Source organism: Mycteria americana, chromosome 8, assembly GCF_035582795.1.
Source record: "Mycteria americana isolate JAX WOST 10 ecotype Jacksonville Zoo and Gardens chromosome 8, USCA_MyAme_1.0, whole genome shotgun sequence".
NCBI lineage: Eukaryota > Metazoa > Chordata > Aves > Ciconiiformes > Ciconiidae > Mycteria > Mycteria americana.
Window position 1 is genome coordinate 13037537 of NC_134372.1, and position 26098 is coordinate 13063634.

Sequence of the window (26098 nt, forward strand, 5' to 3'; positions counted from 1 at the left end):
ATAGATGAACAAAGATTGCCAACACAAGCAAGAGCTGCAGAATCAAGGAAGAAAAATCAGCCTTTCTCTGCTTCCTCCACCACACCCTGTTAACCAAAGCAGAGGTTCAGGCTTCTTTGAATATAGTACAACAAAGACAAAATATTTAGATGTAAGCTGGGCTGGCTGATTTCTCCACCCTGGGCCACGGAGACTTCCAGAGTCCTGAAGCAGGCTCTGGAGAGGGATGTAGGACTGTTACCAGGGACGTGCAGGACGTACAGGTGCCTTTGACAAAGCACTTGTTAAGAAGCAGAGAACTTAGCTTTGAGTCTCCCAGAGCTGGTGTTTCCCACCAAGTCCCCAAACCTGCTCTCCTCCTTTCAAGACAGTGCTTCATGCAAGGATGAACATTTGTACGTCTGTTAGGATAGGGGACCTAATGCTTTTTGAACGCTTTGATTTGGTGTCAGAGTATTCCCAGATGTTAGCCTAATGCACAGGAAACAGCACAGCAAACTCGCGAGGTTATTACCAGAAACTAACTTTGATCATTTTCTAGACCTTTCTGATCAGCTCTTAAAAAGAAGGGGGAACAGGGAGCTGGGACAACGTCTTGTTTCCACACCTCCTGCTTTTCCTTCCCTCTTCTGCTCTGCTCTCCCACTATTGCAGCTCATCTGTACCTCTGCTTTTCCAGCACTTTCTTGCCATGCTTCCCCTGCAAGGTGCATGCTGCTGGCCCCCGGGGCAGAGAGGGTGGGTGGGGGCCTGTGTGCATGGGAGCCAGGGAACGGATATTGCATTCAGCAAGTGCTAACTGAGCCTGCGTGTGTGTACAGACCAGATCCTCAGCTGGTGTGAAGTCTGTGAAAGCCAATGGAGTGCTACAGACTCACCCAGGCTGGCTGCAGTTGTACCTGTTGGTACCCGTGTGAAACGTACAGCCCCATTATCTCAATGGTGGGCTGTGGAAACTCCGGGTAATTAGCTAAGGTCATTAGCACTGCACACGTGGCTCCTCCAAATGCCCCTGCTTTCCAAAGGCTGCGCATGTCTGCAGTGGGAAGGGGTGCCCTGTGGATCTTCTGTTCGCGTCTCTTCATTTTTAAAACCTCTGAAGTGTGCGGATGCAGAAGAGTGTGAATACAGCGTGGGGAAGCCACTAGTTAAGGAAGATCCCTGCCTAGACAGAAACCTCATGCCACTGAAACTGCTTTTCATCTTATTTCCTGATTCCACCACCTCATTTGCCCCTCTGTTTTAAACCACAAAGCTTCCTCTCCGTACAGCCGGTTCTCCTCTATAAATAGCCTGGGTGCAGTCGGGGTGCGACACGGACACCTAGCGGGCCGCGGCACGGGGCCGGCGGGGCGAAGGCTGCTCCCCACCGCAGCCCAGCCGCGGCAGCTGGCGCCCGGCCCTCGGCATCGCGGCACAGCCTTGCCGTCCGGAAAAAACAAGGCAGAATCGTGAAGCCCCGTCAGACTCCGGCGGCTGATGCGCGTTTCAAACGAGATTTAACATTAGTAACTGTTTAATTGCTAACGAAGGCAGGAGTCCCCCAGCGCCTCTGCTGAGGGAGGGCCATGGTGCAGCACCCGATGAGGCACTGGACAAAAGCAACTCTTTGTATTCTCCCTTTCTGCAGCAACTTTAGAACCGCAATAAGGCAATTTTAGAACCACAGCCTTCAGGCTTTGCTGTCACCTCCGCAAGCCCCCCAGGGCCTGCAGGCAGCGTGATGTATCTCTGCAGAAGAGCGGCATGAGGCTGGACGGTCAGTAGAGAGCAATGGGCAGAAATGAAACTCCAGCAGCAGCGTTATCTCCCGTTAGGTTAAAAGGAAGTTTGCAGGATTCCTTAGGCCTTATTTAGCAAATTTGTTTGCTTTGGAGGGAAATACTTGTGATAGCGTCCGGGGCTAACCACATGCCTGGCTGCAGCATGGCAGCGCGCAGCAGTCGCACAGCCTCCCCGCCTGGCCAGCGCTCCTGGGACAGTGGAGGGTGTCTGTGCCCTTGACCAGGTCCCGGGTTTCTGGGGTTGGGCTGCGGCTGCAGCACTCGGACGCACCCCACCACCCTGGCTGCCTGGGTGCTCACCGGCGTGCTGGGCTGGGGGCGAAGCCACAGCAACGGTGCTGGGTTGGGGGCCAGGAGGGACAGAGACCTGGGTGACATCCTGCCACAAAGTGTCACCGGTGAGGATGGGGACAAACCCCTGTGTCCAGCCAGGGACAAAGTCTCTGCGAGCACCAGCGTACTCAGGATTTTCCCGGTGCCGTGTGTCCTGGGGACACCCCGGGGCAGGGAGCACACAGGGTACATGGGTGGGGTGGGACGTGTGGGGACACCCTGGGGCAGGGATTGCACGTGGGGTGTGGGGGTACCCGTGGGGCAGGGGGTGCAGGGACACCCCTAAGGCAGGGAGTGCACGCGTGGCGCTCGCAGGCAGAAGGCACGGGGACTGCAGGGCAGGCATGTAGGGTGGAAAGCACGGGGACACCCTGGGACGGGAGCGTGGGTGGGCTGGGGGGGCGTGGGGACACCACGGGGAGCGGGGAGGACGCGTGGAGCAGGGGGAGACCACGAGGCGGGGAGCACGCGTGGGGCGCGGGGACAGCGCAGGGTTGTAGCATGTGTGGTCGGGGGAGCGCGCGGGGCGGGGACACGCGTGGGGCAAGCACTCGGGGCGGGGGGTGGGGGGTGCGAGGTGCGCGCGGGGCGCGGCGCGGGCTGCCATTGGCTGTGGCGGGCTGATGTCACGGCGGGTGTTGCTATAAGCTCCGCGGCGCCTAACGGGCTGGGGTAGTCGGGCGGGCGCGCGGCCGCCGCGCGTGGGACGAGGCGGGAGCGGAGCGGAGCGGCACGGCGTGGAGCGGAGCGGAGCGGAGCGGAGCGGAGCGGAGCGGTGCGGTCCGGTCCGGTCCCAGGCACGCACAGCGGGAGCGCCCCGCACCCAGCCCGCCGCGCACCTGCCGTCCCCTATGCGCGGCGCCCGGTGCAGCGCTGCCGCGGAGGAGCCCTAGGCAAAGCCGAGCCCCCGCCGCCTGCCCGGGGAGGCTGCTGCGGGGGGCCATGGGGGCGGCGGGCGCGGAGCTGCCCGGCGGCAACGTCAGCGCCAACCAGAGCGCCGCCGACCCCACGCTGTCGCGGGACGTGTGGATGGTGGGCATGGGGATCCTCATGTCGGTGATCGTGCTGGCCATCGTCTTCGGCAACGTGCTGGTGATCACTGCCATCGCCCGGTTCCAGCGCCTGCAGACTGTCACCAACTACTTCATCACCTCGCTGGCCTGCGCTGACCTGGTGATGGGGCTGGCCGTGGTGCCCTTCGGCGCCAGCCACATCATCATGGACATGTGGAAGTTTGGGAACTTCTGGTGTGAGTTCTGGACCTCCCTGGACGTGCTCTGCGTCACGGCCAGCATCGAGACCCTCTGCGTCATTGCCGTGGACCGCTACTTCGCCATCACCTCCCCTTTCAAGTACCAGAGCCTGCTGACCAAGAGCAAGGCACGCGTGGTCATCCTCGTAGTGTGGGTGGTCTCAGCCCTCACCTCCTTCTTGCCCATCCAAATGCACTGGTACCGGGCAGACCGTGACGAGGCCATCCTGTGCTATGAGAAGGACACATGTTGCGACTTCTTCACCAACCAAGCCTATGCCATTGCCTCCTCCATCATCTCCTTCTACCTGCCGCTCGTGGTCATGGTATTCGTGTACGCCAGGGTCTTCCAGGTGGCCAAGAAGCAGTTGCAGAAGATAGACAGGAGCGAGGGAAGGTTTCACACCCAGAACAAGGAGCAGGAGCAGAAAGGGGGAGCTGGGCACCGCCGTTCCTCCAAGTTCTTCTTGAAGGAGCACAAGGCCCTCAAGACCCTGGGCATCATCATGGGCACCTTCACACTGTGCTGGTTGCCCTTCTTCATCGTCAACATCGTGCACGTCATCCAGGACGACATCATACCCAAGTATGTGTACATTCTCTTGAACTGGCTGGGCTATGTCAACTCTGCCTTCAACCCTTTGATCTACTGCCGGAGCCCGGACTTCAGGTATGCCTTCCAGGAGCTCCTGTGCCTCCGCAGGTCCGCCCTGAAGATGTATGCCAACGGCTACTCAAACAGCAACGGCAAGAGCGACTACAACGAGGAGGACAACGGCTACCCCCTGGCATCGGATAAAACCTGCGAGTTGCTCTGCGAAGAGGGCTCCTTCCCTCACCCCGAGGACTTTTTGCACTGCAAAGGTACTGTGCCTAGCGGGTAGCTTCGAGACGCGATGGGCTCTGGCGTGGCACACGTCGGTTATAAAGAGGAGCCTTTCTCTCTAAGGAAAAACAAACCCCCCAATAATAGTAATAATGATCCTCTTCTAGAGCGCACCTAAAATCTAATGGCTGCAAGAAACCCAAAACTCTGCAAACCTTCTGCAAACAGGTGGGGGGTTGCCCCGGGCAGGGTCGGGCGGGCTGCTTGCAGTCCACCTGTTTGGGGGCACGACCATGGGTCCCGTGAACAGGGCTGGGGGGGAATTTAAGGCTGTGCAGAAAGCTCGTCCCCGGAGGAACTTCCTGGCCGCGGCCGGTCTTCAACTACCTCATGACCTTACTGCTGGCAGCCGGTGGCTGCGGCGGGAGCGCCGTGCGGGGCGGCGGGAGCGGGGCCGGGGCTGCAGCCGCCCGCCCCGGCGGCAGCACCGCCTGCGGAGCCGGGCGCCCCGCGGGAGCCCTCCCGGTTCCCTTCTCGTAGCCGAGCCGGCGGCCGTGGGAGCCCTCCCCGGCCAGGAGGGCAGCCTCGGGCCGGGGTGCCAGTGTTGTCCAGCCCAGGGGACGGTGCAGAGGCGGCACCCCGCGACAAAAATCCCCGGGGAGGGGATGCTAGGAGCGGGGCTGGGCGCGGCTCGGCAGGGCTGTGTCGGATCCGCGGCTATTGCCGTGAAGTTTAAACAACGCCCAGAAACAACGAATGGTTTTTTTGCCAAATGCTATAGGACTTTCCGCTGAAATAATAATAATAGAAATAAACGGACTGTTTGCCCAGAATGTGAGACTGTGACTGTGGGACTCAGGAATGTGGTGCTGGGAAGTTGGGTGAAATGCTGCTACAACCACAGACCATCCTTTTGTTGAGGCTCCAGCCAAGGCATTTAAACTGCCCGGTTTGTTTAACTTCAAGTCTCAAATGACGGCGAGCCCGAGGAGGTGGGAAGAGCGGAGTTGTTTTATTTTCTGTGGCAGACTGGGAGCCCGGCTCTGGCCGCGGGACGGCCGTAGGTTAGCTGGTTGGTTTGCTGAGGGCTTTTTTCCCCTTGCGGCAGGCTTTGCATTTTGTTCCCGGGTTGCAAGAGTTGGCGGCGGGCGCGCAGGGCTGTCAGGGGGGGCAGACACGGGCGGGCAGGTGTGGGCTGCGGGACGCCACGGCACGGGGACGGGGGTGGCACTGCTGCCGAGGGCTTGCTCTCTGGAAGCCCCTAGCTGGAGGAGAGAGGCGATCGGGGTGGGAAATGGAGCTCCCCCCCATTGCCTTCACCTGCGGCTGCTGTGTGAAAGGGTGGACCCGAGGGCCGGGAGGATGTGCGAGCGCGGGGTCTTTTCAGAAACACGCGGGAGAGGTGGGGGGAAACGGTGCTCACGGGACCTATCGGCGCTCCACGGGGCCGTGGTGTCCCGCGGGGGGATGCTCGGGCACCGCATGTGTGCGGGCTCCTCTCCCCCACACGCAGTTCCACGCACCTGCCCTGCGCCTCGGGGGTTTTGCTTGCGCTGCTGCTGGAGACATGTCGAGTCAGTTTGGGGATCGGTGGGTCCCCGGCAGAGCTGGCTTTGCACATCAGTGGGGTGACCAGCTACCCGGGGTGACCCGGAGCTGAGTCCCCTAGGGCTGGTACCCCCCGCTGCAGGCGGCAGAGGGGGTTTGGGGAGGCAGCGCTGGACGTCGGAGGCTTGGAGGGGGAATGGAGCAGGGGGAAAAGAGGCTGCCGACATCTCTTTGCAGTCCTTGTGTGGCCCTGGCTCTCTTCGCTGCTCTGAGAAGGATTTGCCCCAAGCGCTGGTACCGAAAGGGGCAGCCCCAGGGAGCGCTGGAGGGGAATCCCCCCTGGAACGGCAGTGCGGGGGGGGGGGGGGGGAATTGCTGCTGGTCTCTGCTGCGGCGGCTGCAAGGTGCAGGGCAGCGACCAACTCTTCATCGAGCTCTCACACTCCTCATGGTAAAGCCCCACATGGCTTTTGTGGGGCTGGGGTATGGAAACTCCTAGCGCTCCCTTCTTTCTTTCCCAAAATGGTCCTAATCCTGCTTGGAAAGGGTGCTGGGAAGGAGGAACAGCTGTAAGAGCCCTCTCCTCCTCTAGCCCTGTGACGGGTGCTGGCTCAGCCTTGCTTGCTGCCTTTCCAGCTCAGCACTACAGCAGAGGCAGAGAACGTGCCCGAGAGCCCTTCCTTCCTGCCTCTCGCTGTCTGCTTTGATGCCTGCGCCCGTCACCCGCACCCTTGGTGGGGCTGGGGTTGTCAGCGGTGCCGGCAGTCCTCTGAGCGTGAGCCACTTGAGCAAAGCAGGGGTGTGATGGCCCCAGGTCGGCAAAAACATTTGCTCCTCAGATAAACATTAACAGGCTGTCCGAGCAGGGGGAGACCCAGCGTGGGACCGGGACCGAGAGTCAGGTGCTGTTTGCTTCGTACTCCACAAGGACTGAAATGTGAGAGGCCCGTGTGCTGTGGAGTCGGTGTAGGTGCACATGCTCTGGCCAGAGATGCAGTTTAGCTCCGTGCGGGCCATGATTATCATGTAGCATTCAGGGGGAAGTGAAAATTAACCTCTTGATTGTAGCGATCGATATCTCCTGTGTTGTTATATTTCCTGCGTTTTCAATCTTGCCAGTCACTTGGTGTATTTTGCAACGCCCAGAGGCAGCATAGGTTAGCAAGTAGCAAGGGCAGAGAGGGAGGAGGTGTCCCACAGCGATAGCCAGCTCCTGACCGGGGGTCAGGCCAGCCTCCAGCAGGCTCAGCAGTCAAACTCCCACCGGCTTTGGGGCAGGAGCCTCCAGCACAAAGAAATCCAGTGTCCACATTTCAGTTGCTGCCTGCATTTTTACTATTATTAATTATTTGCATTTCAGTAGCACGTGTTGTGGACCAGGACTTTGTTGTCCAAATAATTGCTCTGTTTGTTTGGCTGGCTATGTTCATACTTCAGATGCTGCGGCTGTATGTTGCCAAAGCCGAGAGATGAGCAAGTGACTAATTGCAGAACCACTACAGCATCCAGAGTACATGGATGTGGAAGGGACAGGGGACGTTGGGCTGTTTGCACTGGGCAGTTGACCTCAGTACTCCAATGCTCAGCTACAGTGTTAGGAAACCTTAGGCTTGCAATGAGGTCTGTGTTAAACTGGTTTCTTTCCTCTAAGGCAACATTAGTAAAACTGGTGAAATACAAACTGCGCAGTTCTGGGGGCAGCTGCAATCAAAAGAGAGAAATATTGGAGGAAAAAAATACTATGGCACCACCAAAGCTGAACCTGACAAACCTTTCCTGTTCCATGGTTGAAAAAGAAAAGCTGTGTAAAGGAATCCTTTGACCCATTAAAATATTTTATAATAAATACATAGTTTTATAGATACATGCTAGGCATAAAAAAATGGAGCATAGAAGTTGGGACACTAGCTGCTTAAATTGATTTTAGGGTACTTAGGATTTTACACTAGCAGAGAGCTGGCTCAGGTTAAATACATCTGATAAAACACACAGCAGTGACTTCATTTGAGGAAAATCACTGTGACAAAATACCAAATTCTTATTGCGAACATAGCAGGCTACCTTCTGTGTTGCTGGTTTGTACCTTATGCCACTGCCACAAAGGTGGATAGAGCGTGAGTGGGATACTGTCACCCCCCGGGTGTCAGTGTGTACAGCTAACTGGAGCTTTGCGGTACATTCACTGCTTTTAGCCACTTTGGCCAAACAGGTTGTTATTGTTTTTAAAGTCTTAGTCAAGATGAGCATCACAAATGCAGCTTTTGTGTTGTTACAAAATACTGTCCTCGCCGTAGGTCCTCCTTGGGATTCAGGCAGCTGTAGTTTCCACATCAGGGGCTGTCTTTGCTTTGTCCTCCAAAACAGGCAGAGTATGGAGAGCTGCTGAGTTATGTCAGTCCTTTGCCTCTTGGGAGCATTCCTGGAGAGCTTTTGCTTTCTGGGAAGCCCAGGCCTTGAAATACAACCTGCTGCTTGCTCCAGCACTGGGGAGGTGTGGAAGTGCAAGGGTAGCTGGCGGAGAGGACAGGGTCTGGGTGCAGATCCCCACTGGGAGCTCAACTCAAGCATCTCTTGATGACTGGCCGTTCCCAAAGCACCTCATGTCCCGAATTGTTGAGCAATTCCTAATGCACAGCATTGCCGGTCAGTGCATATTGCGTTGCCGTGGGGCGTCGGGCTGGGTACGCGGAGCTTGGCCTGTGGAGCCGGGTCCACACATGGTGGCCTCCCCTGTGGTTCAGGTGAAGGTGGGACCCCAGCCTAAGGACACTGGCAAGGCAGTGGGTACGGCAGAGAGGGAGGGAAGAAACTTAAGTTACCAAATGCACCCCAATGTTTGAAAATAGGCCGAGTATTAGTGGTGTAGAAAGGAGAGCCCAGCTTCTCCAGAGAGGGAGCGGATGTGTGAGCAGGCACACAACGTGCTCTACAGCTCTCCCACGTCACAGCCGCTGGGCTTTTCAAAGGTCTTATTTATGTATTTATTTACTATAAGGGACATGTTTTTGCTGTAGAGGGGAGGGTATTGATAGGGCTGGTTAGGAGTAAACAGCAGGCTGCAATCTATCTCCCAGCATCTCTTGCCCTTCTGGTATTACAATGCTCCTGCTGCCAGGAGTCTCAAACACCCACACTGGCTACGGGAGGGGCTTTTGTCCCCCTCCCTTTGCCAGTCCTCTGCCTCCGAGTGTTTGTTTTCACTGGTATGATGAATCCGTTTCCCAAGCAGATGGGTTTATGAGCATGTTCATTCCTCTGGCAGGAGGGAGGACGTTCTGACTTGCGTGTTTCCTTCTCTGCTCTCTGTTAGCAGATAGAAAGTGCCATCCTTCTAAAAGCAGCAGGGAAGCAAGGGTTTCCTGACCAGCCATAGCAGTGCCTGGCTGTGTCCCTGGGCAGTGAGGATGGAAAGGGGGAGCTGGGGAAGGTGCCTGCTGCTCTGCTCACCAGCGTCACCTCAGTCTTCCCCCTCCCCAGCTGCCTCTGCAGAAGCATCCAGCCCTGGTGAAGCACCTCGTACCTCGGCTGACCCACATCTTCTGCTAACTTGTAAGACAGTATCAGTTTTGCGCTTCAGGTTTGCAGTGTGCGCGGTACCCGGCGTGGTTCTTCAGGTTCAGATGAGGAAGGGCTGTTTTGAAAAGCCACCCTGGCCTTGGATGTTGTTCTCAGCAGAGAAGTGGTGTGACCCCACTAGTCTCTCTCCTTGAGACTAGTGTTTTGCAAGGATTAAGGGTCCTTTCATCACTGTTTTTACACTTGTGCTTGGTTTCTCAGGTCCACAAGTAGGACTGCAGCCACTCTTTAGTATCTCCTCCCTGTGCAACAAAGTCTCTTTCAGTGTGAAAGCTCTTTCTTGAGACTTGAACCCAGCAGCCCGAGCATTTCTTCCCCTTGTTATTCTTTTATTGGAGCTGTTTTGAAAGCGAGCATTAGTCCTAACCTTTCTTCCTAGGGGCAAAGAGAACATTTTGCAATGAACACACATCCCAGGCTGTGAGGACGCTGTCATTTGGCAGCTGGGGTAGCTACACCCTCTTATCAGAGACATTCTTGCGGTGTGACCAGGTGCACGGGGCACCCATGGGGACCTGTAGGTGCTTTTTGTCATATTAGAGAGTAGGGCAGCAATCTTTCACCCAGCCCTCCCTCCTGGGAGATGCACTACAGCTCTTCCTCAAGGCCCAAAGCTGCAGCTGGTGGCACGGGCAGACCCTGTGGCACAACCGCTCCCGCTTGCACCCTCGGCAGAAGGACTGAGGCTTGTGTTTGCCTGCTGCAGAAAAAGGTACAGCCAGCTCTGTCGGGAGCACAGACGCTACCCTGGGGCTTAATGACACAGCCTGGGTCTAGACAGAGCAGTGCACGCTCAAAACTGGAGTGTACGCAGAACTTGGAAGAGATTCTCTCTCCTGGTAAGTGTTGTAGGAGCAGGACACAACCCTGATTCACTTAGATTTGGCAGTGGGTATCTGCTGGAATTGCTGTGTGTAAGGGTGATGAATCAAGCAGAGTATTTCAGGGGGCATCAAGCCTCTACAAATGTTCTTCATCATGAAAAAAGTGGATTTGCTGCTTCTGCATGCATGCAATTTCAGTTTTTCTCCTGTTTTCTCACCCTCCCAATGGCAGGAGCATACAACTGATTTTTGGTGCAATATTGCCAGTGCCAGCGAGAGTGGATTGGGAAATATTTACTTGTTTACTGTCCTTGGTAAAGTCATTTTTGCACAAGTGCATATATATTTAGATATATGTATGTATATGTGTATATATATCTCCTTTATCTATATACAGCGATATATAGATCTGTATATAAACAAGGAAATGTAAAGGTGTTTTGTTGTGCTAGGTAGATACATAGATGAAGACCTGTATGTTCAAAAGTTTGAGTATTTATTGCAGGTCCTATTGATTGACATTGTATTTAAATAAAGAGTATTTATGGTATCCTTGTAGTCAAGTGTCCTTGCTTAAAGCTGTCTTGCTGGCTGTATTTCCCCCATACTCTCCAAGACTCTTCCAGTGAATCCTTCAGGGGCTCATTTAAAAAAAAATCCAACACCTGAATAGCCTGGTGCTGGCGGGGAGGCACACACAGCCTCCTCGAGTGGATGAGAATTTCATTAGTTTATGCAGTGTTTTGAGCCCTGGAAACAGTGAGGAAGTTGCAGGTGCTCAGCACCTCGCCGTAAAAGGGCTTCTCTGGTTTTCACGTCTTATGTCAGGGTTCACAGGCAAAGTGGTTTTTAAAAATCCACCTGCTCTTCTGCCTTTTTGGACTTGAAACAGTGGCAGTCTTGGATGGCTCCTGGGCTCCTGTGGCAGAGCAGGGCTGCTGCAGAAGCATGGACCAGTGCAGCTGGGGGCTTTAATCTGTTGCTGGTCCCAGTGCCAGCGTTCCCTGGGAGTGTGAGGAAACACAGATGTCCAGAGCAGGGACCGTTGGGACGGGAAAGGTGAAACACTGCAAAATGTATGCAGGGCTTGTCCATAAAGCCTGGTGCTGTCTCTGCTCTGCTCTGGCCCAGAAGCGAGTCCCCACACTGGCATTGCAGCAAGGCTGAATAACGACTCTGCTCCCTCTCAGCTCTCTGAGCAAGGTCTTACCTCGCCCGGGATGAACACCACACACTTCAGCAGGGCTCCTTAGTCCTGGCTCAGCACAGTGCAAACACTGTGCTGCAGCTGCTCCAGCTGTGCTGGTTTGGAGCTTGGGCTGGAAGCAGGGATAATGGGGTGAATTGCCCTGCAGGAACGGGGGTGACAGGAGCACAGTGTGGTAGGTCACTTCTGTCTGTCCCAGCTTGCTTTATCTCCTAATTAGGATTGGAAAAGTTTCTGGGGGGGATCTTTGGAAAAGTCTCCTGGCCTGTTTTCGTATTACCTGTTGCCCAGCCCTGTTGTCCTGGTGCTCTTACTGCTTCAGGTGGGGGTGAAGAAAGAGCATGGTTCACGTCAAGCAGCATCCCAGCCCAGCGTGTTGCAATGGCAAGTATTCTGCATTCTTTACACCACTTAGGACCATGATGAAAGTCTTGGCAGTGGAGGCCAGCGTGCGCCCTGCACATTTTGAGGCTTCTGCTTTCCAGAAACAACAGCGGGGAGTCGTTGTGCAGCTTGAACAGGGAGGGATTACACCAGGCACTTCCAAAACACAGCAGATGCCCAAATTATAATAATTTATGGGTTTGTAACTTGGTGCTTTCAAGGGATAGAGAGCCCCAGCTAGAAATAGAAGCCGTTGCAGACTGCAGGGGTCCTGAAGAGGGACTCAGTCAGACTTTCAGCATCTGGGGGGGGGGCCTCATCTGCCATCCAGTTCCCCCCACCCCAGTTAGAACAGGACGTTCAGAGCGGAGAACGTTTCGTACCCCATCTTATGGAAAGGTGCTTGATCCTAAGAGGTGCTTAGAGCCCAGTCCCTACTTCACAGTACCTTTGGTGATTGCCCTGAGGCTTCTAGCAGCCCCTCCTGGCTCTGGTCCTCCAGCGATGCCTAAGGAAAGGCATTAGGAAACCACAGCAGCCGCTGCCAGAGCTACCTGCAGTCTTGCAGACATGACTTCATTGCAGGCGTAGGCAACAGGAGCAATGGCGAGAGGATCTGTCACCAGCCCTAGAGACAGCCTGAATGCAGCTTTCCACTCGCACCACCTCTTTGGCAGCTCGGGGGGGTTCAGGCTCCACCACTGAGCTCCACAGCCTCAGCCCAGTCCTGAGAAATGCATAAACAGCAAACAGCCTCTGGGAAGCCCCTGCCAAGTCCTTTCTCCCTCATGTAAATATTTTTTCCTCTTAAGTGTATGCAAGTGTGAAAAATCCCTCCTTAATCTTTTTTTCTCTGTGGCTGAAGGAAATGCTTGTTCATCCCTGGGTGGAAACTGCCCTCACCTTGATATTTCGTAGCCATCAGCCTAAGAGAGAACCACATTTACTTAGCCAAAAACATTTATCGTCCCCAAAGCCGTGCTGCTCTTCCTGCCTCCCAGGCCTGCTGGCATCAGATCAAATGGTGCCTTAGAGGCTGTTGGATGGAGGTCCCATGGGCTGCAGCATGTGGGCAGCAAATTGGTTAATCAGCCTTGAAGAAGCCTTCAAAAACAGTGCAAAATCCATGGGGTTGCAGGGTCCCTGCTCCAAAGCCTGAAATTCCCATCCTGTTGTATTGGTCTCATGTCTGGAAATGAGTGGCAGTTTTTCCTGAGAAAAACTGGAGCAGGAGCCCTAGATAAGTTTCTGTAGGCCTGGCCCTGGAAGCAAACGGTTCTGTGAGAGAGATGCTGATTTTCCAACCCACCCTTAGTAGAGAAAGGAAGTGTGTCTGCACGTAGCAGAGGTAGTGGAAGCCCTGATCCATGTCTGTGTGCAGGGGAGCAGGGTGGAGGAGCTGCGTAGGTACCTGTTCACTGGGGAATCTCTTCTCATTTTTCAGATGTTTTCTTACTCTCCATTCACCTCACCTGGCTGTCCTGCTTGGGAATGGGTGGGATCAGGCATAGGCTGTCACCCCCCTCTTAGAATCATAGAATCATTAAGGTTGGAAAAGACCTCTAAGATCATCTAGTCCAACCATCAACCCAACACCTCCATGCCTACTAAACCATGTCCCGAAGTGCCACATCTACACGTTTTTTTTAACTCCTCCTGGGATGGTGACTCCACCACTTCCCTGGGCAGCCTGTTCCAATGTTTGACCACCCTTTCAGTAAAGAAATTTTTCCTAATATCCAATCTAAACCTCTCCTGATGCAACTTGAGGCCATTTCCTCTCATCCTATCGCTAGTTACTTGGGAGAAGAGACCAACACCCACCTCACTACAGCCTCCTTTCAGGTAGTTGTAGAGAGCAATAAGGTCTCCCCTCAGCCTCCACTTCTCCAGGCTACACAACCCCAGCTCCCTCAGCCGCTCCTCATAAGACTTGTGCTCCAGACCCTTCACCAGACCCTTCGTTGCCCTTCTCTGGACACGTTCCAGCACCTCAATGTCCTTCTTGTAGTGAGGGGCCCAAAACTGAACACAGCATTCGAGGTGCGGCCTCACCAGTGCCGAGCACAGGGGCACGATCACTTCCCTACTCCTGCTGGCCACGCTATTTTTGATACAAGCCAGGATGCCATTGGCTTTCTTGGCCACCTGGGCACACTGCCGGCTCATATTCAGCCAGCTATCGACCAACACCCCCAGGTCCTTTTCCGCCGGGCAGCTTTCCAGCCACTCTTTCCCAAGCCTGTAGCGTTGCATGGGGTTGCTGTGACCCAAGTGCAGGACCTTGCACTTAGCCTTGTTGAACCCCATACAATTGACCTTGGCCCATCGATCCAGCCTGTCCAGATCCCTCTGCAGAGCCTTCCTACCCTCCAGCAGATCAACACTCCCACCCGTCTGCAAACTTAGTGAGGGTGCACTCGACCCCCTCATCCAGATCATTGATAAAGATATTAAACAGAACTGGCCCCAAAACTGAGCCATGGGGAACACTGCTTGTGACCGGCCACCGACTGGATTTAACTCCGTTCACCACAAGAGGGCTCTTCCAGCCCTCTGCCTGGGACCTTGGCCAAGGTCTGTGACTCACCAAAATAAGAAGATATTGCTGTTGGTGGTTTCGGAGAGGAAGCATGTCAGCACAGTGGCCAGCCTCTCACAAGAGAACGATGCTGAGATAAATCCATATCGGCCTTGACTGTAGGTCTTTTGTGATACCTCATTGTAACCCAGATACTACTCTGATACTCTGCCTCGATGCGAGTCTGGCTGAGCATGGGACCTTCTTTATAGAGACAAGTTAGACTCAAAAGCTGGAGTGCAGAGCTGCTGAGTGTGAAGGACTGTACGAACAGCTTTGTAGCTAAAGAAGAGGAGAAAGAAACAGTTCCCTCATGCTCAGATGAGAAACACCCTCGTAGTAGCCCAGCAATTTGGTATGGAGAGATGTTGACTTTCTAGGCTGGGTTTTAGGATGGTCTCCCAGGGGCATTTGCTGCACTGGGCCCTGCGATGCCTTTCCTGCCCCTGTGCCTTCCCGGGTGTCTTGCTAGGCTCTGTGTAAGTTAGCCCTGTTCAAGCAGGACCTCTTTCCACCCAGCTTGCCATGTATGAAAGACGTCTGTGCTGTAAGTCACACATTTTCCATTGGGATGTGTGTTACTCTGTTCCCGTGCTCTTGTTGAGCTGGACTGCAGTGCCAGATGCGGTGGTGTAAGCTGGAAGGTAACTTGTGAAATCGGTTGTGACAGGGACTCAGTCAATGCTCTTGAAAGCCTGCTTGTAGCAGCGTCAGTGTCTGATTACAGAGGTCTTTGGTGTGGAAGGTAAAGGGGGAAGAGAGATGCTTTCATGGTTGGGCTGAAGGGGTAGGTGTTACTCAGCATGACAATTTTTTCTAGCGCAGACATCAGAGCAGTGGCATTTTGCTTTGGGTTGCGATGGGTGCTGGTAGTGACCTGCCTTTCTCCAGGACCAGCCCTTTGAAGTGCTGTGGCTCAGAGACACCCTTCCCCTTGTCTTCTTGTGGCCAGCACAGGTTGTCCTCTTCTTTTCAGCTTCATGAAAGCAGAGTCATTTGTGAACTTGCCAGGGTTTTGCACAACTGAGATGTTACCACAGTCCCTGCTGTGGGAGATGGGGCCCTGAGCAACGCCAGTGGTGGTGGCGGTGGAGAGGCAATGAAGGCAAGTCCCACCCAAACCTGGAGGTCCTGCGGTCTCCAGCTGAGATGATACAAATATAGAGATACAGAGTAGAAGTATATACAGTTATAGATATGGAAGCGGGGAAGGCACTAAGCTGGGGGCACAATCCACAGCTATTGGAGTTAATTCATACCACTTCAGCTCAGCAGCTGAGGCAAAGGGGAGCTGTAGGGGGGAGACACACGGGAGGAAAAAGGGGGAGCAGAACCACAGAAAGACATTTTGTGACTCAGAAGAAGGCAGCCATTCCTCAGTATCTGCATAGCATGATTTGTTCAGCTCATTTAAAAGCTGGCCGTGTGGTTCCCCATCCCTCTGGGGCTCCCTGCTGCAGAGGAAGAGCCTTCTTAAACGGGGATCCTCAGGGTACCTATTTATAGGATGGAACCCCCTCCAGGAGAGTCATGCAGCCCTGAATGAACATCTCCCTGTCCCCGGCAGCAGAGCAATGTACAGGCTGTTCCTCCTGCAATCCCAGCCCCTCCTTTGCAGGCCCCCAGCTGACATTTGCTAGCAGACTGTAAGGGACAGTTGCAGGCATCTCTCCGCAGCGCAGGAGGTGATGACACACCGGCTGCCGCCATGCCGGGCTGGCAGGGGCAGGACGAGGCAGGGAGAGGGGCAGGGTGCCCGGCTGGTCTGGCTGGGCTGCCCCTCGCTTGGCCGTGGGTGAGAGTCAAGTGATGGGAGGCAAGGGGTGTGTGCTGTTCCCAGAAAGGAAGGGTCAGGGCGCACAGCATGGCGTGATTAGCCTCCGAGCCAGAGCCAGTGGCAGCAGGGCCGGGGCCGGGGGGCTGTGATTTCTAGGTATGACTTGTGGATGTTGGCCAGGAGAGACGGAAATGAATTGGAGAGGGGGGAAAAGCTTTCTGGTCTGACGTGAAGCATGGAGCTCTGCAGAAGTGCTGGCGAGGGGCACAATGAGATCTTGCTACCAGTGTGCCCCCAGACATTAAAGGCACCCCAAGAGGGGGTGCCAGCAGTGCATCTGCTGGGGTTTGGTACCAGGCTGGGCTGGCTCCAACCCTCTGTGCTGGGGGCAAGGCACTGCTGAGCAGCACACTTGGGCTCACTTGTTTGGCTGCAGGATAGGATTTTTCAGTTTGCTACAGTTAGGTGGCAGAGTTTGGGGATTTTCCTTTCTGAAATGATTTGCAAAGCCAAAGACTTTTATCAAAGTCAGAGTGATTTCAGGGATGTTTTCTTTCTCTGCCTAAGAATTCCCTTTAACATGCAAAACTCAGAAGGGGAAAGATAATGATAAAACTGGACAGTGCCAACTTTTTTAGCATAGGTTTGGACAACTGAGGGCCTGTGTCTGTCATCAACTCTGCCAATAAAGCCATAAATACAGTACAGACTGGTGATGAAAAATAGAGAGAAAGAGAAGGACTCGAAGGAGAATGGTTGAAGGGACAGATGGGGGCAACCACAGAACAGAGGCAAAATGAAATATAGCCCAAGTAGAGTGCAAAAAGATGATGAAGAAACAAATGGAGATGAGAAATCGGTCCTAGGAGGGACAATGACTCAAGCACCAGCAGGAAACTCAAGGTGGAAAGCAAGAGGCTGGATCCCATGTGGAAGAGGAGGGAGAAGCTGGAAAGGGATTGCAGAAGAAGAAACAGGGCTGGAAAATGCTGTGACAGCAGGATCTGCATTTCAGTGCAGGCAGCCTGACTGGTGCCTCTTCCCTCGAACGTTAGTAGTTTCCTTGTCTGCTTTCAGCCAGTATGAGTTTGATTCAGCAGATCTGGCAGGAGGAAGGCAGCAGGATGAAGGGAGAGGGGACAGTTTCTCAGTGATACAGAAATGCTGGGGAATCGTGGGTGAGAGAGAATGGCCATTAGAGAGGCAATGCATGCGCAGTTTGTTCCCAGTGTTGGGGGAGTTGCCCAAGGCAAGTGGCCAGCCTAATTTATGCTACCAGAGCAGAGAAGGTGAGTGTTGTTTTATTTTTAAAGATGGTCTCCTCTGCCTTGCACCATGCCACCTCCTGCAGTTGGGTTCCAGTTTCAGGAAGAGCAGGGGAAAAATAACCTCAACCAAACTAAAAGATTCTGCTTTTGCCTGTAAATGGCATAAAATATTTTTGTCTCAAATCGTTACTCTTCCCTCTTGCCTGACAGAGCCAGTGCTGGAAGCCCTGGCCGTGCAAAGCAAACACCTTGGGAAGATGACCCAGGCAGGGAGCAGGCAGGTGATGGGGCAGGTCTTGGCACAGGGCAGTGGGGTGATGTTTAAACCCAAATCATCCCAGTGATGAGCACAGTGAGAGCATGCCGTGCCAGGTAGCTTCAGGCCCCGCCAGCTGAGCCAGGGGGCCATGCAGTGGGACACCAGTTCCCCACACTGGGGAACTGGTGACAAATTGGAGCTAGAATATTTCCACCCAAGGCAGAACAAGCACCCGATTCACTGAGAGGGCTAGCGAGAGATAAAGGGAGGTGGTGTTTGAGCACTGCCTCAGCTGAGCATTTCAGAGGGAAGGCAGGCTGCTCGGTGGCCTCTCCTTTCCCTTGTCACCAATGCCTTGTGCAGGGTTTGGTTTCTCCTGGGGATGGGAGATGCTGAGGAAGAGCTGGCTCATTGCAAGCAACTGGCGTGCAAGGAAAAGCTCTCTGCATCTGCAAACTGCAAGTAAGGATTGAAGTGGCCCAAGTTAGGTGTTCAAATTATGCTAGTGAGCAGAGCCCTGTCCCTACTGATGACTGAGTAAATCTAAATCAGCTGGGACAGGGCATTCAGACCTAATGAAGGGATGTGGAGGGGTTTTCCACTGGAGAGGAATGAAGGAGACAACTGATCCTCCTGTCCGGTAAAAATCCAACAAATCCTGGCCCTGGGTGTCACCTTTTCATTCTGCCAGTCTCGGGGCCAGGGGTCACAAGACAGCAGTATCAAGCCAGTCCCTAGTCACGTCCCATCCTAGCTCGACACTGGAGAAGGCACAGAGCATGTCACACCCGTGCTGTGCTGCTCAGGTATTCTCCTCTGCCAGCCAAAACTTTCAGCAGGCTCATTACAGCAAATTTATGGCTCCTTCACACTGCTGGAGTGGGAAGAAAAGCCAGCGATTTTGTCATGGGAAGAAACTCCTACTGCAAACCAGAGATGCTCCATAAACAGCTGGATTGTTTCTGTCTTCAGTGTTTATTTTCCTTCAGTGTAGGAAAGTGCCACATCTCAGCTGACGGGGCACTGCAGAGCAGTCCCACACCCCAGGGGTGTCCCTTCGCAGGGGGAGCAGATCAGGAGCAGGGATGTCCCTGGTGTTTTGCTCCTCACTCCAGCATTGCCCGCAGGATCAGACTGTCCTGCGCCTTGGTTTTGAATGGAGGTGTCCCTGCTCTGTACTGCACATTACAGTCTTGCTTCCAATATTTCTCTCTCCTGCCTCTTCTTCCAGCCAGTGCAAATGCAATGATAGTCATGAGGTGGCCTAAAGCTAACCTTGGGTTACCCAACCCTGCTAGAGCACTGGGACAAGCTGTGTGAGTTGGCGTGGGTGTGTGTGACAGAGGGAGAGGAAGATGACTGTATAAGCCATATAGCTGCAGATGCATTCAGGACCTCACTGTCATTTGAACTGCAGTGGGTTTCATGTGAATCACTGCAGTGGGTATGCTGTCACAGCTCACAAACAGCACAAAATTCTATGGTTTGGTTTTAAACAAACAAGCAAATGAAGAAAGTTGACAAGAAATCATCCTGTGTAGGCGTTGCCTTGCCTTGTGTCTCCTTGGGAGTGGTGGCTCTGCCTCTGCACTCCAGCTCTGCCCTGCAGCCTGCAGGATTTCCCAGCTCCACAGCTAAGCCATGATGCTGGTGCCCAGCACTGTCCCTGAGCCCCCGGCTGCTCCCAGCTGCTTTCTTCTGTTTGTGCTTTGGTGCCTGTATCTGTATCTTACCCTCCTATTGCACAGGACTTGCACCTTTGGCATCCCTGTCTGTGACCCCTCCAACCAGCCCTTTCCTTCCTGCCATCGCAGCTCGGAAAGGGGAAACATTTCGTCCCCTTCTCTCCTCCATCCTGAGCTGTCTCTGGCCTCCACCAAGACTTTTCCTCCATCTCCTTGGGGCACTGGGAGACCCCCAAGGACCTGTGCTGGCAGAGCTGCCCTGACTGGGAGCAGAGAGCCGCACATCACACTCACTCCGCTGGGATCAGCACTGGAGCTCACATGGAGCTGGAGGTGGGGAGCCGGGAGCCGGGAGCCAGCAGCTGCTGGTCCAAACAGTGACCACAGAGGGAAGTCTTGGCATAGGTGCTGTGGTTTGCCAACACAATGCCTATGTGGGAGCCTGCGTGGCTGGCGGACCAGAATACGTTACCTTTCCTGTGCTGGCAAAGAGCTTTGCCCACTGCATCCAAGCGTAAAATGTCTGAGCACAGAATTGGTCTTTGCTGTTGGTGACATGCCTCTCTAAACTCTCCTGACATGTCAGGAAGGTGTTTCTTCGATCCAAGCAGGTGCTCTGATGGTGGAAAGGGGACAGACCCAGTTTCAGCCATGTAGCCAGAGCAAAGAGCCATCTCCAGAAGCCTGCTGCAGCTCTTCAGCTCTGCTCAGGGCTGCAGGGTGAAAAAAACATCTGGAGGTTTCAGAGTCAGGCACTCCGTCAGGCACCACGGCACCCACACGACCCTGTATGCTGTGTAGGAATGAAGCAAAGCTCACACGGCTTCATCTGGCACCCAGGACCCCAGGGCTGAGTTATTTCATGGTGAAATTAGAGTTTCCCAGCAGACTCCTGAAGTCAAGTGAAAAATGTGGCAATCTCTCCTTGCATTTTTTTAAGAAAGAGCTCCTGTGGATGGGATGAAATGGTTGTGAGCATCCCTCAAAGGGCCACAAATCAAATGGCCAAGAATAGTCCCTGCCAAATGCATTGCTTTTTAAATAAAAGCCATAGCTGGGGAGAGCAGCATCGTGATTTGGAAATTGGGGCAGACATACTTGGGTAGTGCCTGCTTGTTCTCTGGCTGGGGTTTTTAACTTCTGATGTCCGTGAGTGCTGAAAGAATTAGAAGGTGGCTTAAAAAAAGCATTTTAAAATGTGTTTTTTATTCGGAGCCTCCACCTGTAGATAGAGGTGCCCAGACAAAACCAGTGATGGACAACAGATGAAGACAGCCTGATGTCCATACCTTAATACACCATCTTTATTTCCCTTATTTTCCATCCCTCCCCTTCTGGAGCTGGGGCATTTGAGTCCTGCAACCAGTTTCTTTCCTGAAGCATCTTTTTCCTCCTCTTCCTTGTAGAAGATACCAAGACAAACCTGTGCATTTGGAAAGTCCCCTCCCAATCCTTGGCACACGGCAGGATTATATAAAGCAATAATTCACAATTTCCTCTCAGCCCCCAAGTTCCTTCCTGAGTTGTTGAAGCTTTGTGTAGAGCAATGATTTCCTCTAAAATGAACAGCAAGCTTGCTTCCTTCTCGGAGACCGCGCTGCTGCCTGCCAAGGTGCGATTAGGGAGGGTGGAGCAGGCGTTTCTGTCATTCTGCAAGCACGCATGCCTTTGCAGTGAGCGTGTCTGACAGGTATGGAGACAAATCAGGACAGCTATCTCCCTGCCCCAGCACGGCAATGGCCTTGGTGATAAGCGGGAGATGCAGCTGCGAGGTGCAAGTGGGGAGACGGGGTCTTCCCAGGAGGAGAGCTGCGGGAAGGGTTTGGGTAGCTGGGTGTCACCAGGGATGCTGCTTGGGCTTTGGCATCAGCATCGCTCCCAGAAGTATTGCTGCTCTTAGTGATCTTGGGGTGTCTCCACCATGCGAGACGTGCCAGCCAGCTGTGGTTTGGAAGGGACAGGTCAGCATAGCTCACCTCTCCTGGTATGTCCATCGTGCATGCTTGTCAGCGCAGCAAACAGGCCTGCGTTGCTGCGGCCATGGTATTTCCACAGCCTGTGGTAACACGAGCACGTGCTGTGTGGCTAGCGTCAACGCCGCTTTGCTGAGATGATTTTGCCATGAGCAGCCCCGGGGGACATGCGGAGGGGCCCGCAGCTGCACCGTGCCCCAAGGACAGTCAGGCCTCCTGCGGGGAGGTGGGAGCCCGGTAGGACTGGGACCTGGGCAGGACCCTGGCTGTATTAGGGGTGTAAACCTATCCACGGTCCAGATCCGGGCTGGAGTTGTCCTGTTGTGCAAGGCACCCTTGGAGTAACACGGAGATGCCCCCAGTCTCCAGTGTCTGTAGCCATCCCTGAAAAGCAGTCTGGGTTATATTGCCACTGGGTAGAGATTGTGCTGCTACTGAAGCACATACGACTCGGTAGTGCCGAAATATTTGTTCAGGCTTTGTACGTAATTCCTCAAGACCTCACTCCTCTCTGAAGCACAAAGGCTTTTATGTGAGGTGCTTGTTGAGTCGCAGGAAGAAATACAGCAAGAAAATATCACCCTGTTCCGCAGTGACAAACATCTACGATGCAGGACCCAGATTAGAAACCGAGAGCGCTGAGGTCTACGCTCTGCTGCGTGACTCATCTCACATCTTGGTGCCTCGGTGCGCTCGCCTGCAAAATGGAGCCTGCCAGGCACACGGTGCCTGGAAGGGCAGCGTCTCTGCAAGCAGTGTCCGGGAGTTTGGAGAGAAGATGCTTCACAACTGCCAGATATTGTCATTTCTTGGCTTCCGCAGCAGGAATCTGAACCTCAGCCTGATCCAGTTCCACTTAATGATTAAACCCTTTTGTTACTTTGCCAGCGCTTACCTAGAGTGCGGTGAGGATGTCTGTAAGACAACTGCCACGAGGGCATCACGCCGCACCACTGAGAGGGTGAGAGAACGGGGCTAGATCCCTGAAGGACAAGATGCAACTCTTTGCACCAAGAGGGCAACCCTTGCCTGGTAGCAGTAGAAAGCCATTTTGTGTTATATTTGTCAGTTAGTCTTGAGTCATCCTGCCTAAGTGACTGCAGCCCCTGCAAAAGCTTCCCCTTTTCATTAATCCTAAGTACGCGTTAAATTTCCTTCCTTCAGCTGATGACAAAAAAGGTTGTGTTTGCAGAGAACTTTCTTCCTTCCCCCCTGCTGCTTGCATGATTCATCCAGGGATGCCACATTCTGCTGTCTGTGATGCAAGAAGCCAGCGCTAAGGAGGTAATTGCATCACCAACATCAATGCAAATAGGGCCAGAGAAGTCGGCGGCTGCTAATGGGTACTTTTCTGTACACATGCTAATTATAGCATCAGCAAAGCCAGGTCCAAGCTATGGCTTTGCCTGAGGAAATCCCCAGTGATTTTAGCCAGGAGTTCCAATTACTGTTTGTTACAAGTAAATGACTAATAGAAACTAGACCTGTTAGGTCATCTTGTGCATTTCTGGAGGATTCCTCCACTACAGCATAAATATAGGGATGGGTATACTGTGCTCAGAAGTCACCCGAAAGTTTTTCGTGCTGTGTTTGCCCTGTACGGGACGATGGGGTGCCCACGTCTTGCCTGGACAGAAGGCTCTGGGACACCCCAGAGGCACACAGTTTCCTATGCCTGTCCCCCCTTTGCTCGTATTTCTTCTGTTTTGATCCTTCCTCCTGAGCATCTCTGGTCAAGGAGGGCACCAGAGGCATGCTGGGCCCTGCCCGCACAGCTCGTCCCGTGCCTGTGCTGTGCCCTGCCTCTCACTGCAGGCATCCTCATCCCCATCCACAGCTCCTTCAAAAGGACGGTGATGCAAATAACAAGCACTTTATTGTTAATAATAGAGACAATTTAGAGATGAGCTGCTGAGTGATTAAAGGGCTGGCTGGACTGGTTTTTGAGGTGAGAATAATAGAGCTGAACACATGTGTGCATCTCACCCGCTCCACCTTTTATCTTCCTTACATGGAAGTTGTTAACATTTGACTTCCAGTAATTTATGAAAAGCTCAGTTATGATTTCCACACGGACTCCCTCTGGGTGGATTTCCGTGCCACAGAAACCACTCTTTCATTGCACATCATGGATTCTTTGTTGGCCATTTTGGCACACAGCTGGAAACTCCTATGATCCTGAGCCCTGCTCTGTCCTCTCGCCATCGCAGTGAGCCCTTGTATTGCAGGGTCAAATGTGGAGGAATCGGACAACGTCACACAGCTGCTGGTCACTCTCTGTGAGAAGTTGGAGGCCTTCAGATTTCAACGCTGTCATAACTGTGCAACTGATTTAAAATATATTAAGTTTGAAAGCCCTTCCATATCAGACCATCAGAGGGCTGTAGATGAGCTGCTTGAACCCCTCATAAATACCAGGGCTGTCATTCCTGTAGATGGACCATCCATTTTTAAATGGGGTTTCAGGTTACGGCTGGGCTTCACAGCACAGCCTGCGATTTCTGCAGGGTCATGGTGCTGTGAGGTAAGATTTGGCCCTTCCTAAAGAGCAGGGAAATTACAGTAAATAAATCACTGAAATGAGAACCCAGCGTCCCTTTAACATTCTGTCCCTGCCATTTCTGCATGTTCCTGGAGACGTTTTGCTGGGCTTTTCCTCTCCTTTGGTTAACTTCTGCAAGGGTTGTCTCACTTCCAGCCCCCTCTCTGGGGGCCAGGAGGACAGGTCTTGCTGTTGTGTTGTGTGCAACTGAGATCTGCGCTGGAAAGGATGGGTTAGGCGATCCCAGCCTCCCTGGCTGAAAACTCAGCTGAAGACAGAAGTAGCTGCTGCTGAAGGAAGGCAAGGGCAGGGACACTGGAGAAAGGGGCGCATCCACCAAGTGCAGCAGGTCACCATGACTGAAACCATGAGATCATCAACAAGCCGAGCTCCACCTCGCAGGGACGTCTTTTTATATCTCTGTGGCAGATGCCAACCATTTGCTCACTCACTGAAGAAGGTGCTTGCCAGAGAGCAAAGCAGAAAAGCCCCTGAGGGCTGCTGTGGTGCAATTACCAGCTCGAAGGCAGGCCCTGGGAAAACAGGCCTTCTTGCTGCTGTTGTATTTACCCAGGTGTGATGCCCACTCCACCCATGGATTCCTGGCCGTTGCCTTCATGCTGTTAGCGCAGCAGAACTGGGTTGCTGCCTGCTGCAGGGCTGTGTTGTGTCTGCCTGCGATACCATCAGCCGCGTGCAGCATCTTGGTATGCCAGCCGCTGCTCGGGCGGCTGTCACTTCGCTTTGATGAAGGAAACCAAAGCGTAGTGTGAACTCAGCCGTGGCGAGGCTGAGCATTCTCTGCACAGGTTTAGCCCTGTAAACCCTGGGAGTATTTGTCAGCCCTGGCACAAACCTCTGTGCTCCACCCTTTGATGTGGGTGAGCAGGATAAGGAAAAAAGAATGAGACTTACTCTCACCAAGGAACATCTACTCATCTAGGAGGGAACGATTACCCAAGGCAATTTTGAAAATGGGACTTAAGCTCCAGATCTGCTTTTGAAAAAGTTACTGGAGATTTGTTGCACAAGATAGAAATAAAGGATGGCCAGGGGGCCACCTCTCTCCCTACCCACACAGTTATGTATTTCTAATATGGTTGTCACCAATTTAATGGGATGATAGAGCCACAGGACTTCCCCAGGAGCAGTGTCCTCCAAACACCAATGATATAACCGTGATTGCAGATAATTGCCACTTAGACTCTCCTTCAAGACGTTTGTGTGACTCCAGCATACACAGGGTGAAATGAATGTGTTTGCTTTTAGGTTAGTCTTGTGTGAGGTGAAAAATAGGCTCGTTCTTTATTAGATTAAGTACCGTGAGGAGGGGACGGGAAGGAGTGGCAATAGATGCTGTACACTGAAGCCATTCATGTGGGCAGTTCAGAAATAGTCTATGGGGAGAATGTCCAAGGGGCATGACATGCTTCTCAAGTCTTCGAAATAAGACTTTCCTGCTTGTTCTTAGGTGGGAGACAGCGTCATGCGGGGACCCGCTAGCCTCAGGTCCGGTTTCAGTGCTGTGCTCTGCAGTTCTGCATGTCTCCGCCACATTCACATCCCTTTCTGATGCCTCATTGCTCTCTGGCTGGATGGGAGCAGGCCACTTGCATTGGTACTCAGGAGTCTCCAGCCTTTCTTTAATCTTAGGAAACAGGTGAGAAACTTCTGCTGTGGAGAAAACAGGCTGAGAGCCCCCAGCATGGGGGAGAGCTGCTTTATGCTGTGCCCCGTGCGGGTTAGGGATGTGTGCGGGAGGATGCCCGTTAAGAGAGGGTTAATGCCACCTCCACCTTCCTCAGAGCCACCTGTGTCCTATGGGACAGTCACTACGCAGCATGGCTATGGAGAAAGGGCTGTGACGGGGATGGCCATGCTGTTTATACTGCTTGTGTGTTATTTACACACTCTGTTAGTCAGAGCCGCCGCTGCCACCGGAGGGGAAGGACTCACCGGAGGGGAAGGACTCACCGTCTCCAGATGGTTTCTTTGTGCTGAATCACTTACACTTACGTAACTGCCTTTCCCCAGGCATCAGCAAATCATACGGGCCTGCAAAGTCTGCCTTAAGAAAACCTCAAAAACCTGTGGCTTTTCTTTCTTCTCCCCCTTTTGTTTGCTTTCCCCTGTTCTCTTTCTTTGCCTGCTCCCTTCTGAGCTGTTAACGTTCGTGCCAGCGTCAAGTTTTCGAGCTGCCATCGACTATCCCAAGGGGCACCAGCATCTCTCTTACTTCCCAGTGTCAGCAGCAATACCTTGCCAGGTCAAATGTCAAA

The 26098-nt window shown here is 53.4% G+C and overlaps 1 protein-coding gene across 1 annotated transcript in view; it reads left to right on the forward strand.

The window, feature by feature from the left end:
- The first annotated feature begins 2878 nt into the window (after window positions 1-2878).
- ADRB2 (adrenoceptor beta 2) overlaps window positions 2879-26098 on the forward strand; it is a 37782-nt gene continuing 14562 nt past the window's right edge. Inside the window, exon 1 of the mRNA XM_075509936.1 lies at window positions 2879-4233. Within this exon, the coding sequence (XP_075366051.1) occupies window positions 3060-4233 (1174 nt within the window). The 5' untranslated portion in view covers window positions 2879-3059. The remainder of the gene's footprint in view (window positions 4234-26098) is intronic.